The sequence below is a fragment of the Leptonychotes weddellii genome, chromosome 9, assembly GCF_054177405.1.
Source record: "Leptonychotes weddellii isolate Sample4059 chromosome 9, ASM5417740v2, whole genome shotgun sequence".
Lineage (NCBI taxonomy): Eukaryota > Metazoa > Chordata > Mammalia > Carnivora > Phocidae > Leptonychotes > Leptonychotes weddellii.
This window is the reverse complement of record NC_138377.1, coordinates 35,991,070-36,007,192: the sequence shown is the minus strand read 5'-3', so window position 1 is coordinate 36,007,192 and position 16,123 is coordinate 35,991,070. Positions and strand designations below refer to the sequence as shown.

Here is a 16,123-nt window from a genome sequence, read left to right as displayed (position 1 = left end):
TTTTTTTTTTTTTTTTAAAGATTTTATTTATTTATTTGAGAGAGAGAGAATGAGAGAGAGCGAGTACATGAGAGGGGGGAGGGTCAGAGGGAGAAGCAGACTCCCTGCCGAGCAGGGAGCCCGATGTGGGACTCGATCCCGGGACTCCAGGATCATGACCTGAGCCGAAGGCAGTCGCTTAACCAACTGAGCCACCCAGGCGCCCAAAGCCAAGTTTCTTTTCAATTACATTTGCAAGAATAGTAAATGGAACATTTTTACACTCCCTTCTGGAGCTCACCTAGATTTCTTCTACCCCATGACCTTTGGAAGTAGAGAAAAATCATATATATGGTATAACTTTCCTTCTTGTGAGTTAAACATGGCATCAGTGCAACTGACAGTTTATAATTTCTAATAGCAAAATAATTTTTAAATTATTTTGAATAGGTAATAACCCAATTTCTTTTTTTGAAACAGTGTTTATGCAATGGTTTGTCCTATGAGATGGTTGGACAAGAAGGATCAGATACTTCAAAACTGGAGATGTTTTTCTCAGGTTATCCCTGTATAGTTGGATTATCATTATTTCCTAATTTAACAAGTCTCACAATTGTTGCTCAAGATATAAAAGAAATTTCAGGGCTAGAAACTTGTTTACGGCTTAAAGAACTCTGGATTGCTGAATGCTGCATAGAGGTAAGTCTAAACATAACCGTATATGAAGTATTTTATGCTTAATTCTTTGGCTTTGGAAAAATAGTTCCATGAAAGATATGCATGAGTCATGGATCAAAACAGATGAATGGGGAGGGGCATACATGATGAAGTAAAATAAAACCCTTTACCCAGTAAAACAAAACAAACAAAACAAATGGGTAAAATATAGAAATAGATTTCTACAAAGGAGAAAATAGAAATAAAGAATCAAAATGTAGACATACTCTACATTTTAGTAATCAGATCAGATCAAATAATACCCAGTATCGCTTAGTAGTAAATTGGTTTAAATTGGTTTACTTAGTCACTATTGGTTGTGTAAAAATTGTAACATCTAGGGGCGCCTGGCTGGCTCAGGGGAGCATGCAACTCCTGATCTCAAGGTAGTGAATTCAAGCCCACCTTGGGTGCAGAGATTACTTAAAAATAAAATCTGAAGAAAAAAAAAAGAAAATTGTAACATCTGTAGTGAAAAGCAGGATTCCGAAATGTATCATGAGTCAAAGAAATGTGCATACCTTTTGACTCAGAAATCCCTAATCCTAAATTTTAATCCTAGAGGAGTAATTCAACAGCAGAAAACAACATAAAGTTATTTGTTGCAGTACTATTTATAAGAGCTAAAAATTTGAAACAAATATTTCACATATACAGGTATTTTTAAGAATGTTATTATAGCTAATATATTTTGTAATTAAAATTATTATTTGAATGATTACAAAAACATTTTAGATGGTCTTAAGTTTAAAAAATCCACAAAATTATATAGGTCTCATGATTATAATATAAAAATAGATATAGAATTGATTAAAATTTTAAAAGAATATGAACATTGAAAATAGTTGTCTTTAGGTGGAGGGATTACATGTTTTTTCTTTTCAAATGTTTCATTCATTTGAGGGTCTTGGGTGGCTCGGCTGGTTAAGCTTCCAACTCTTGATTTTGGCTCAAGTCATGATCTCAGGGTTGTGAGATGGAGCCCTGCATCAGGCTCTTAGCTCAGAGTGGAGTCTGCTTGAGATTCTCTTCCTCTCCCTCTGCCCCTCCCCCCACTCACATGCATATGCTGTCTCTCTCTCAAATAAATAAATTTTAAAAATCTTTAAAATGTTCAGTTCATTTTGTTGGATACAGATTTTGCAATAAAATGTGATTTTAAAAAGAAAATGTACTTATAATCTACTTTATTAAAAGGATAATGCCAAAACATAAGTTAACACTATTCAGTCTTTTTTTTTTTTACAGAAAATTGGAGGTCTTCAAGAATGTAGAAATTTAGAAAAACTGTATTTATATTATAATAAAATTTCCAAAATCGAAAATTTAGAGAAATTATTCAAATTGGAGGTTCTTTGGCTGAATCACAATACAATTAGAAATATTGAGGTAAGATAATTTCAGTAATTTATATGTAAAGTCAGTTACCCCTGTGGAGTTTTAATCACAATGTCCAAGATCATATTATGGGCATATTTATGACCAGCTTAATTATTGTTAAGAAAAACTAACATGTATACAGCATTTATAATGTGTAGAAAACTTCATATACGGGGGGTGCCTGGGTGGCTCAGTTGTTAAGCGTCTGCCTTGGGCTCAGGTCATGATCCCAGGGTCCTGGGATCGAGCCCCGCATCGGGCTCCCTGCTCAGCAGGAAGCCTGCTTCTCCCTCTCCCACTCCCCCTGCTTGTGTTCCCTCTCTTGCTGTCAAATAAATAAATAAAATCTTAAAAAAAAAAAAAAAGAAGAAAGAAAACTTCATATACGATGTTTTCTTTACTCCTCCCACCAAGCTTGGGCGGTAGGTTATTTCTTCCTTGAAAGTTAAAAAAAATAGAGATTTAGAGAAGTTATATATATATATTGCCAAAGATTATAAACACATTCTGTGTGATGTGTTTTTCTTCCTACTCATCTTCCTCCTTTCCTCTCCCCTCCCCTCCCTGTTCCCTCTTCTTCCAATAATTCTCTCCACGTTCCAGAGAAACAAAGATGACTGCTTGAAGGCACCTACTTACTTCTGTGCTTGTGAAGTACACAGTACCCAGTGCTCAAAACACTTGGAGAACTAACCAGATTGATCAGATCATTTATAAATATATATATTACTGACTTCCTCTAAATGATATATTGTCTAAATTTTCAGGGCTTGCAAACTTTGAAGAATTTAAATGACCTTAACCTTGCTGGAAATCTAATAAGCAGCATTGGTATGTATTATTTCATTTGGAATATGAGATAATGCTACAATAATTTTTTATCAGTATGAAAAGTACATTCTTAGATTTCTTTTTTTAGACTCTTTTGTATGATATTTTGCAAAGCATTTCTAAATCTATGATTATAGGATGTGAAAATACTAACCATTAATCAGCTGTTACTAACTATACAGTGTTACTATTAGCCTTACTTATATGCAAGAAATGATCATATACAACTAAGAAATATGACAGGATATGAACAGGAGGGAAAACAAGAAATTTAATTTTTCTTTCATCTTGTTTTTTAAATTAAAGGTCGATGTCTTGATCCCAATGAACAACTGGAAAGATTAAACCTTTCTGGTAACCAAATATGTTCTTTCAAGGTATGTTTAAGTGGAACAGTCTATTTTTATTTACCAACCTGGATCATGAACCATCTTATTGCAGAAAATGTACTAAATAGTTCCCTTTTAAAGAACAATTTAATTATTTTGGACTATCCAGTACTCTAAGAAATTTTAGAGGCAGCTGATTAAGCTGGCCCTAATGATCTGACACTATTAAAACCAAACAAGAAACTATTTACTTGGCTTAGTTTTCCTCTGATCTTTCTGGCTACACCTCTGGTTTTTCATCTTCTCCTAACATCTAAAAAATGGGCTGCTCCAGGTTAGTCCCAGGATCTTTTCTCATTACTATCTGCATTTATTCTCTAAATAATTGCATTGTCTTATGACTTTAAATACCTTTTATACATTTATTATTCCTCACTTTCTACTTTCCCTAACAACTATTTCTATTTCTACTTTCCCTCATAACTCCCCAGAACTATAGATATCTCCTATCCTAACTCAAACTGATTTCCTCCACACTGAATGTTCACTTCTTCTCCTGCATCCTTCTCTACCTCTCTAAATGGCATCTCCATTTTTCTTTTTTTTTTTTAAGATTTTTTATTTATTTATTTGACACACAGAGAGAGATAGCAAGAGAGAGAGCACAAGCAGGGGGAGTGGCAGGGAGGCAGAGGGAGAGGGAGAGGGAGAAGCAGGCTCCCCGCTGAGCAAGGAGCCCGATGCGGGGCTCGATCCCAGGACACTGGATCATGACCTGAGCCGAAGGCAGCCGCTTAACTGACTGAGCCACCCAGGCGCCCCGGCATCTCCATTTTTCTAATAGCTTAAGCCAAAATCCTTAGAGTCATTTTTTTACTCCTCTTATTCCTTCATAACCCATATCCAATCTATCACCAAGTTCTGTTGGCTCTACCTTCAGATATGTCCAGTCTGACCATTTTTTACCACCTAGATCTCTACTAACCTGATTCAAGACACGATCATCTCTAACCTGCATTTTGGAGGAAAAAAAAAAAAAAGCCTCCAAACAGGTCTCCCTGTGTTTACCCTTTCACTACTATCAGTCTGTTTTCTACACAGCAATCTGCTCCTTCAAAAACTATGTCAGATCAAATCACTCTTCTGCTCAAAACTCTCCCTTGGCTTCTCATCTCTTTCAGAGAAAAAGCCGATTCCTACAATGGCCCACAAGACTCTCTATAATCTAGTCTTCCCCGCACTGTGTCTCTGACCACAGCTTCTACCACTTTCCCCTTTGTTTACTCCATTCCAGCCACTCTGGTCTCCTCACTGGTCCTTGAATATAGCTAGTGCTCTCACCTTAGGGCCTTTGCACTTGCTGGGATATTCTTCCCCCAAATATCTTCATGGCTCATTCTCCTCATTCTTTGAGGATTTTGTTCAGATGTTATGTTCTTTTTTTTTTTTTTAAGATTTATTTATTTATTTGAGAGAGAGAATGAGAGAGAGCACATGAGAGAGGGGAGGGTCAGAGGGAGAAGCAGACTCCCTGCCGAGCAGGGAGCCCAATGCGGGACTCGATCCCGGGACTCCAGGATCATGACCTGAGCCAAAGGCAGTCGCTTAACCAACTGAGCCACCCAGGCGCCCCAGATGTTATGTTCTTAGTGACACCTTTCCTGGCCAATTTAGGTAAAATAGCAATAACTCTACTACCCTCCCTAACCTGAAGCATTCCCATCACTCTTTCCTTGTTTTTTCTTCTTGGCACTTATGCCACATCCCCTGGCACTTATCCACATCCTTTCCTACTAGCTCCACGAATGCAGGAACCTTGCCTGTTTTATTCACTGCTGTATCCATAATGCTTAAAACAGTACTTGACATGTAAAGTCTCAATAAACATTTGAATGAAAGAGGAAAACAAAAAGACTTAATGTTGATGGCATATAATGTAGGTGAAAACATATGGCATTTATAATTTTGACAGTGTCAAATTGAAAGTGCATACTCAAACACTTCCTTTAGACAGTAATGAAGAAAGATGAATAAATACACTATAAAAATATTTTGAATTGATCATTATTAAAATACACATCCTCAAGGGGCGCCTGGGTGGCTCAGTCATTAAGCATCTGCCTTCGGCTCAGGTCACGATCCCAGGGTCCTGGGATCGAGCCCCACATCGGGCTCCCTGCTCAGTGGGGAGCCTGCTTCTCCCTCTCCCACTCCCTCTACTTGTGTTCCCTCTCTTGCTGTGTCTCTCTCTGTCAAATAAATAAATAAAATCTTAAAAAAAAAAATACACATCCTCTTACTCAGAGAAGAATATTAGACACCAAAAAGCTATAGAATGAGGCAGAATGTCATAAACACTTTAACCAGAAGTTTTAAAAATATAAAAAGTTTAAACAAAATTTTATTGGTCAAATTCAAGAGGAAATATTCGATGTGAACACTGAGGGGCTGACAGAATTTCAACAGGCATTGGAGGAGGATCTACAATGCAGTGGGAGGAACTCTTGATCTTGGGGTCATGAGTTCAAGCCCCACACTGGCATAGAGATTACTGAAAAATATATATATACATGTGTATATATAAATACATGCTGTGGGAAGTAGGCATTCTAAGATGGGGAGAACAATATGCATGAAGACATGGTGGTAAGAAATCAAGGGGTATATTTGAGAACATCAGCGGAAGACAGCAGAGGGAACTATGAAAGATAAATTTGGAATGCTGTGGGAGGTAATTTTTAAGCTAACTTATGAGACATGAGTAGGAGGTGCCTAGGGAAAGAGCATTCCAGGCAAAGTGTGAAGGACCTAAGTGGGGGGAAAGAGCATGGCAAATTCAAGAAACTAGAAATCTGTGGCTGGAACAGAGTGAGGGAGAGAATCATAAATCGAAGCTGAAGAAGATGAGTCCACAATGCTGTGAGGATAAGGTCCTACCAAGAAGCCACATAGAGGGGCGCCTGGGTGGCTCAGTTGGTTAAGTGACTGCCTTCGGCTCAGGTCATGATCCTGGAGTCCCAGGATCGAGTCCTGCATCGGGCTCCTTGCTCAGCAGGGAGTCTGCTTCTCCTTCTGACCCTTCCCCCTCTCATGCTCTCTCTATCTCATTCTCTCTCTCAAATAAATAAATAAAATCTTTAAAAAAAGAGAAAAAGAAGCCACATAGAAATTTATCTTACCCTGGCTAGCATGTGGTGCTTCAGCCTTCTGGTGCAGGAGAGCATAGCTGCATAGAAAGATCTGTCACTTCCAGCACTGCCACAAGCCAGAGGCAGCTTTGTACTGTGATAACATGAAGCTTAAGCAAAATAATAATGTAAAGCTCTCAGAATAATGACTAGCACACAGTAAGCACTCAGTAGATACACCATTTTATGATTACTGTCACTTTAATTACATTAACCTATTCTGTTTCAATCTCCTCATCAAAAAAGTAGGGATAAAAATTAGATTGTGAAAATGTATTATATGGCATAAAATGAAAAAGGTTCTCTATATGATAATGATGGCTGTTTTTCAGAAAAGCATTGAAACATGATTCACAGCAACTTTTACTATTCTCACATTAAGAATGTTCCTGAAACACTATTATCTTGAATTTTTATCTCTAACCTTTCCATCCATCCTAAAAAGAAACTATACTAGTGGTGATGGAATGCTTCTGTGCCACTTTCCATCCATAACAGATACCACACCACCAATTTTCAGTGAGATTTTGTGCTTTCATAGACTCCAATGTCATCTGACTTTAGACTATAGGTGGGGGTTGGAGGGGTTCCTGAGTAAGACTTCAAAGTTCATACCTACCATAGCCCAGACTGATGGTCAAAGGAAACACAGCTACCCAAAATCAAAAAGAGTGTTTACTCCTCAGAACAGTCTGATGATTTACCTTCCTTGCCCCTGCAGAATTTGACCAAATAATTCTCTGCACAACTCTGTCCAGAAATCTCCATTTCAGAGCAACTCTGCTTAGTCCCACTTCTGCCATGAGCCCAGTACTAGCCTTGGGGCCAGCTAGCAAGAGTTTGGACACACATTGGCCACCTGACCTTGTCTTTTTTTTTTAATTTATTTATTTGACAGAGAGAGATACAGCGAGAGAGGGAACACAAGCAGGGGGAGTGGGAGAGGGAGAAGCAGGCTTCCCGCGGAGCAGGGAGCCCGATGCAGGGCTTGATCCCAGGACCCTGGGATCATGACCTGAGTGAAGGCAGACACTTAATGACTGAGCCACCCAGGCGCCCCAGACCCTGTCTTACTTTTGACTCTGGGAGCCTGACTTCACGACTTACTTCCCCATTCCATTTGTACTTTATCTTCAGAACTAATGCCTTCTGGTTTTTGCTTTGGATTTCCCTTAACTCTGATTCTGACTCTACTAACTAGCATTACATCTGTTTAAAGCCAACCCCACCACAGTACCCTCCTCCACCAGGCCTCTGTCATGAATTCTTCTTTAGTTTTCTCAACACTTTAAAAATATAACCACCATTCCTAGCTTAGAGACTGAAGGCCAAAGCCAAGTAGACCTTTAACTTACAGACTTGTGTATGCATAAGCAATTGGTAATAGAGTTGTGATAAATTCTATAACAAAGGTAAACCCAGTGGCTAAAGAGAGTTCATAGGACCATCTGCCCCACACTTGGGCGATGAAACAAAACTCCCAGAAAAGATGATACTAGATTGAATCTTGACAGATTAAGAGGTAAAACTGGGATGAAGTTCAGTGCACTCAAAGGTAGCAGCATGAGTAAAGGTATAATGATAACTTAGGGTCTAGCACATTCTGAAACTTCCACTTGTTTGATACAGCTAAAACAAGAAATATTAGGGTTGAAACAAAAGAGACAAGACTGAAGAGTTAAGCAAGGGCCAGATGCCAAATAAAGGAAGGTGTAAACAATGGCTTAAACCTCAGGATAAAAGATATTTAGGAGAAGCACTGGTCTAGAAGTGCATTATTAATCCCCCACCCACCACCACAGGGTGCAAGGAAAATGAGGCCCTCAGGAGAAAGCTAGGTTTCAGTTGCCATTAACTGGTAGAAAGGGCATTTACAGAAGAACAACAAGGAAACAAAAATCCCTAAAAATCAGGAATTCAACAGTGATTATGTCATACAGAATTGGGGTCCCCTAGCTTTTGATGAGAAAAGCATATCTGGAGGCCGAGGAGAATGGTGAGCAGTGTTCCTAGAGTGGTAAGTGTGGGAAATGGTGGCAGAGGAAGCAGGAGACCTACAGATACAATGGGGACAGTTGTTAGCAAAGGGCCTGTGCAGAGGGGGCAGCGTTGTCTTCATAAATAAATGTGCTCAGGTGACTGGCTCCAACGTCCCAGGCGGAATGCATGGTTTAGTAAATATTCTTTGACGTTTTATAGTTAAAATATATAGTTACAGAAGAGTCTTCTGTTTAATTATTGCTAGCTATTCTTCATGTAGTTGACATGTTTTTCACTAGAGAAAAAAAATTTTATCCATCTAAATCACTTTAACATGTTTAAGCACATAGTAAAATGCATTACATTAAATTATGGGTGATCTTAAGTGCTCAAATGCCTCCTTTATAAATGGACAGTTGCAATTAATTAATTGAACATTATTATTGCTGTTGTTTTAGGACCTCACTAACTTAACCAGGCTGCGTCACTTAAAGGATTTGTGTCTGAATGATCCTCAGTATAAGACCAATCCAGTTTGTCTGCTGTGTAATTATTCCACACATGTATTGTATCACTTGCCTAGCCTTCAAAGACTTGACACATTTGATGTGTCAGCAAAACAGATCAAGGAACTGGCAGATGTAAGTGCATCCCTAATCAGATATCTGTGACTTAAGTTTAATTAATGCTTCTTTCTGGCTGTGTCCACATATGGTAGGTAGTATTATCTTGTCAGTTCTTGTCACCAACTCTACTTTTGCCCCAGTGAGCTGGCTATTTCACATAAACATATATAAATAACATTAGTACTAGAATATTAAATTTGATGACAGTACTAGAAGGTGAATTAATAGAAAAACACAATTTATACAAAACTAAAAAATCTGAAAGATTATCATGAGTGTCAAGAATAACTGAACTAGTGCAATATATACAAAAATTAATAAGGCCTAACGTAGAAATGAAATAAGTAACCCTCTCATTTGGAATACTATATATCAAAATTAAAAAATATCCATGGTTGATGGTAGTATGCCAGGATTAGGTAGATTTTAATCTAATTAAAAATGATTTGGGGTTCCCTAGAAGTACAGGTGGATCAACCCACACTCCCAAAATCTTGAAGATCTCTCAAATCTTGAAGAGAGCCACTCCTAGGCTGCCATTGATGGTGAACCTCCCAGTAAAGGGTCTAATTTCACATGCCATCAAAGAATTCTATAATTTCAGAATGGAGTACATAGGAATTCACCATATTTATTAATAGTCTTTCCACATTGTATTTCTTCCTTTCCTTCCACTCCAGTGCGCCACTTTCGTTCATTCAGTTAACCATGTAGTAAATAGGTTTTGAGTATCTAGAGTGTGCCAAGCATGATGATGCCCCCACGTGAGCCCTCTCATCCTTTGTGGCTCATCCATCATCTCAATATAAAGTATGCCTTTATCTATTTGTCTTGTTCCTCTTCTCTTGCTAGCCTGAGGATTTTTCTCAGGTTCCATTCTCTCCTCTCTTTTCCATAACTGAGATTATCCTCTCTCCCACCCCAATCTAGAAAGTGAACTGTCTTGCAGTATCAAGCAAAGGGCTAGAGTTCTTGTCTATTAGCAGATGATCAAAGTCATTGGAGATTCAGGGAAGAATGTCTTCTCTAACAGTGTGAAGTCAAAAATAACAGTAAAACTTCACAGTAACACATTTTTTGAAATGTCCATTATTATCTGCAGAGTTTTACATTAGGCAGTTTCTTCCAAGGTGAGCTGGTTCACGCTTCATGAAATTACTTGGCTTATTAACTTCTCCAACAAATATTTAATACCTATTACATTCCAGCCACAGCTCAGGCCCTAGAGATACAGTGACTGAAACAGACAAAATCCCTGCTTGCTTGGAGTTTACATTCTTATGGAAGAAGACAAATAATAAGCAACTAAGTAGGAAAACAACTAGTATGTCAGGTAGTGATAAATGCTATGGAGAAAAATAAAACAAGGGTGAAGGAAACAAGATTATTTGTAGGGCCAGAGGGAGGAGTGTTGGGTACTGTATATAGAATTGTTGGGAGAGGATTTCCTCAGGCAACACTTGGGCAGAGACCTGAAGGAAGTAAGTGAGCAAGCTTTTCAGGGATCAGCAAATGCAAAGAACTTGAGGCAGGAGCATGCGTCTCAAATTTCAGGAACAGGAGGTTAGTGTAGGTGGAGCTGAGTAAGTGAGAGGAAGAGAAGAGATGAAAACAGGAATGGCCGAGGTGGGGAGAGCATATGAGACTGCAGGATGTTATAAAGATTTTGGCTTTTACTTTGAGTGAGGTGGGGCCACTGGAAAATTTCGAAGAGGAAAGACAAAATGACTTATTTTTTAAAGGGATCCTTTTCACTAATGGATTAAGAATAGAGGATTTGAGGGGAAAAGGTAAGTGCAGAGAAACCAGTTAGAGCCCAGTTACTGGGATGAGAGGTGTTGATGGTTTGATACAAGGTGTTAGTGGAAGAGGTGGTAAAAAGTAGTCAGATTCTGTAGTAGTTAGAAGGTGGAACCCATCTGGATTTGCTGTAGACTGACTGGATGTGAGGTGCAGAGGAAAGAAACAGTGATTCCAAGTTATTGGCCTCAGCAACTGAAGGAGGGAAGAAGTTGCTCTTAATGAGTTGAGGAAGAATATGGAAGGAGTGGGTTAAAAGGAAAAATCATGGTTTAATTTTAGGCATGTAAAATTTTTTAGAAGATTTTTTTATTTTAGAGAGAGCAGGCATGCATGCAAGTGGGGGGAGGGGCAGAGGAAGAGGGAGAGAAGCAGGCTCTCCTTTGAGAGCAGAGCCTGACACAGGGCTTGATCTTACAACCCTGAGATCATGACCTGAGCCAAAATCAAGAGTCCGACACTTAACTGACTGAGCCACCCACCCAGTGCCTCTTAGGCATGTAATTTTGAGCAATCTTTTGAACATCCGAGAGGATATGTTCAATAAGTAGTTAGGTATGAGTCTGCTATTTAAGAGAGTTGCCTGGCTTGGAGATACAAATATGAGAGTTGAAGGCAGAAAGATGGTGCATAGAGCCAGGGACTAGATAAATCACCAAGGGAATGGTGTAAATGGGGAAGTGTGTCAGTTGGGTCTTAGAGACTGGGGAGAGAGGAGGAACCCGCAGAAGAGATGGAAGAGGAGAGGTAAGAGAGGCAGGTTCTTTTGACATTCTGGCTAAGGTTGTCATACATTTGGTTTAGTCTTGTATATGTCAGAAGTACTATCATTAAAAGAATAAAATAAGGAATTGTTACACAGTTCCTTATATCTTCTCTTTCTTCACCCTTTTAAGGCAAAAATTATATATATATATATATATATATATATAGCTCAAGTTTTTATTTAGATCAAGATGATTTTTCAAATTCAAAGTATTTTTATTTAAGGATTGCATATGGATTCCAAGATGCTTTTTCTTCATTACCTTTCCTAAGAAGACAGGTTGTATCTGGTTGTGGCAATTCTCCAATGTGATAAACTCTTGAGCAGGGTACTGTTGATTCTTCTTCCAATTTTAACCCATGACTCTGGAGTCATTTGTGTAAACTGTTAAGTGGCAAGTAAAGTCAGGAGGACCACCATGGAGTCAGCATGGGAAAGAGGGAAGAATATGGGAGTTTAAAACAGAAGACTTGGATTCAAGCTCCAGTTGCATCCATTACAACCAGTCACTTAGACAAGGCCTTTCCCTTCCCAAACTTCAGTTTTCTGAACTATTAAGATAGTGATGATAAAAATAGTACCTGTCCTGAGGGTTACTGTAGGGACACAGTGAGTTAATGGGCATAAAACCCATTTTAATTGTTAAATACTATAAAAATAATCACTATGAAACTATATGACTTCATTCTTGTTTGGTAATCAAAGAAGCAAATGGAACAAATTTTGTTTGTTAGTACAAACATGCAATTGGATTTCGCATTATAGTTAGACTATTTTCAAAAAAATTTTTTTACTGTAATAAGCAAGTAATTCTACCAAAGTGGAATTGGATGAAAAATGAGTTCGACATTCTCAAAAGTTCAAACACAAAAAAGCAAATTGAATATAGTAAGCCTATAAAGTCTATTTGCCATGTATTTACAATTTACAACATAGTCTTCCCCACTTTTCCAAAGTCTAAGTATATACTCTCAAACAAGGATAAAAAAACCCTGATTGATAACTCTTATTTATTGTTATGACACTGTAAGTGATTTTTGAAAGAGTTCAGGAATGGGGTGCCTGGGTGGCTCAGTCGTTAATTGTCTGCCTTCGGCTCAGGTCATGATCCCAGGGTCTTGGGATCGAGCCCCATGTCAGGCTCCCTGCTCAGTAGGAAGCCTGCTTCTCCCTCTCCCACTACCCCTGCTTATGTTCCTTCTCTTGCTTAGTCTCTCTCTGTCAAATAAATAAATAAAATCTTAAAAAAAAAAAAAGGAAGAGTTCAGGAACAGTAAAATATCATAATTTATGTCCCTAAATGCAGATATAGGTATATTCTTAATAAAATATAAAAGTACAGTAGAAGAAACTGTGCAGGGATACACTAGAAACTGAAATCAGTAGATATCTGTGGAAGGTGGGGCATATGGGAAACAGGTGTGGGAAGTAGACTTTTCATTGTATACTTTTCAATTATTTTGCTGTTTGAAACATGAATATATTACTTATTCAAAAATAATTAGGGGGCCTGCGTGGCTTAGTTGGTTAAGTTCAGCCATCTACCTTTGGCTCAGGTCACGATCTCAGGGTCCTGGGATCAAGCCCCGTGTTGGGCTCCCTGCTCAGCGGGGAGTCTGCTCCCTCTCCCTCTGCCCCTGCCCCCCCACTTATGCTCTCTCTCTCTCTCTCTTAAATAAATAAAATCTTTAAAAAATTTAAAAACAAAAGAAAAGCAGTATTTTTTTGTCCCCCACCTAAGGGACTCCAAGTTAAATTTGAATTTCAGATAAGCAACAAATAATGTTTTAATATCATACTTCTTAAACTTAGTTATACTTATCCACTTATACTCAAGCATTATTTACTGTTTACCTGAAGTTCAAATTTAACTTACATTTTATCTAGCAATCCTATCTCTACTCATGTTCTCTCATTTTAGATTTAAGAATTCAATAGAATTTTTTAGCTGCCACTGACTCAAAGTATTCTTCATTAGATTTTCCATTTTCTCCAAATAGTCAAAAATTAAGAAACACGAATTGCCATTTCCTTTTTTCTTCTAATTCCATTGCACTTCCAAAATAAGCTCTTCTTTATCAGGAATTTTTTATACCTTAATCATTCTAAAAAACATTTTTTTTTTCCTGAACCATTCTGTGTTATTAATGCCTTATTTTTTGCGGAGGAATTTAGTGATTTCAATTTCAGAACTTCATAATATGCGTGGGCAAGGGAATTCTTTTGGCCTGTTTATCCTGCCATATATTTGTGTCTGTTCCATCTTTTACGCCAGATAATTCTGTTGGGATCTTAATTATCCACTCTCTACCAAATAAATCACATAACAGGAGCCTGCATCTATGAAAATACATGTCCAGAACAGTGTACAAGCCTTCCAAATTATTTGAGGTACAGGTTTCCTAATAAAAAGAAATGCCTTCATTATTTCAAGTAAACAGTTAAATATAAGTCACATTTAATAGTGCATTTGATTTGTTTATTTTTTCCTCAGCTAGTTCTTTTTGACTAATACTGCTTATGAGTATTAGCTGTAGTAGTATAGTATTAGTATAACTGGTGTATTTTTCAATAGTAGATTTAGTCTATTTATCATCATGTATTTATTAATAACTGAGTGATCACTGGTATTAAGGTATACTAGGTGATGGGTAGATTGACAATTTAATTATTTGCTCAGTCTAAAACAAGTTTATTTAGAGCATCCTTTTAGAGAATTGGGGGAAAAAACCCATCAAATCCATGATTTCTTAGCCATGCTTTTAAAAACTCAATTGAATAATGTTACATTTGCTTTTAATGCTTTCCAGTGTATTTTTTCCCTAAATTAATCAAATAGGAATAATATAATTACATATTTGCCTTAGTCGTACTGTCTCTTTAGCTAAATGATACGATTTTATAAACAATTCTATCTGGAGGCTCTTAACGTTGTCATCCTTGAATAAATGTGAGTATGCCTCACACTTAAAATATTATCCACAAAGAAAATCTTTGGAATTTTATATTTTGCTTATTAAGTTTAAATACAGCACTCTGTAGCCATTATCATTTCAACTATCATCATTATTAGTAATCAAGCATTCAAAACTTTCCAGTGGGTTGGTTATATAGAACATATCACACTCCCGTAATGCCACTAATAATTACTTATAATGTTTTTTGCTTCAGTTAATCTTTTGTTGTTTTTTTCCCTCACTTTTAGACCACAGCAATGAAAAAAATAATGTATTACAATATGCGTATAAAAACTGTTCAGAGGCATCTTAATGAAGACCTTGAAAAACTGAATGATCAAAAATGCAAATTACAGAAGTTGCCAGAAGAACGAATAAAATTATTTAGCTTTGTGAAAAAAAATGTAAGATTTAATATTATAAAATTTCAGCAGCCATATCTTAAGAAAACTGGCAAAAAGACAGCATTATCTTTTAAATTATATATATATGTATATATATAAAATTTTTTTTATTAATACTTCCAAGTTTGCCCCCAAACTTTTGATTCCATTTGCTTGACTAAGCTTCACTGTGTGCTTAGAAGTCTGCAACCATAAAAAGGTATAGGCTTATTAATTTATAAACATTTTAAAAAGCTGTGTAATCCAATATGAATCCAAAAGTTATAGAGATCTATTAGAGTTATTTCAGCTGCATTTTTTTAGACCCCTTCAGGCTGTGCTCAAAATTCATTTTTTTGCCTAAAGTGCTAAAATATCCCTTTACTAATACTATTAAGGTATTAAGACAGGCTGGGAACTTTAAATCAAGCTATACTTTGGTAGTTATATTATGTGTGTTTTTTTTTACTTGGAGTAAATTGTATTTCCTTTACCAAAAGTAGTCTCTGAAAAATTAAGGATTATTAACCTCAAAATAGAACATATTAGAACTTACTGTATTTTTTTAAAGGCAAGAAAATATAATCATTCAACAAATGGTATTAAAAAAATAAACTATTTGGGAGTAGGGGAATTGTATTCTTAGTTTACACTTTACCAAAAATAAATGCCAGTGGGGAAAAAAGAACTAAATGTAAAAATTTTAAAAACCTGAAAAAACTGAAGAATATATAGATGTATATGTTTACCTGATCTCAGCCTACCAAATAAAAGAAATACTAGAAATGACAAAAGAACAGAATGTAGATTCGATTGCAAAAAATAAAAGTAAAATGCTTTGGTACTTAAAAAGCATCATTAATAAAAGTAAACAATAAATGACAGTCTGAAAAATGTCTTCAACAAACATCCTGGACAGATGTGATATCCCTACTATAAACAGTCATAAATAAAACAAAAATCAAATATTGAAATAGAAAAACCAAGCAAAGCACGTAAACTTCTATTTTACAAAAGAAGAAATAAAGAATGACTAATAAACATTTGAAAGAAGAGCTCAACTTAATTATGAATTTCCAAATGTGAATTAAGGTAACAACCATTTTGCCTATAAAATTGTCAAAGTATAACACATGGTAGTGCTCAGGCTGGTAAAGAGGAGTGTGACACTACTGTACCACCGATGG

At 36.8% G+C, this 16,123-nt stretch overlaps 1 protein-coding gene across 1 annotated transcript in view; it reads left to right on the top strand.

The window, feature by feature from the left end:
- The window catches only part of LRRC9 (leucine rich repeat containing 9), a 110,932-nt gene that overhangs the window by 9,361 nt on the left and 85,448 nt on the right, over positions 1-16,123 (top strand). Inside the window, exons 3-8 of the mRNA XM_081829757.1 lie at positions 460-678; positions 1,945-2,085; positions 2,844-2,907; positions 3,214-3,284; positions 8,863-9,045; positions 14,802-14,957. Coding sequence (XP_081685883.1) covers positions 460-678; positions 1,945-2,085; positions 2,844-2,907; positions 3,214-3,284; positions 8,863-9,045; positions 14,802-14,957 — 834 coding nt within the window. The remainder of the gene's footprint in view (positions 1-459; positions 679-1,944; positions 2,086-2,843; positions 2,908-3,213; positions 3,285-8,862; positions 9,046-14,801; positions 14,958-16,123) is intronic.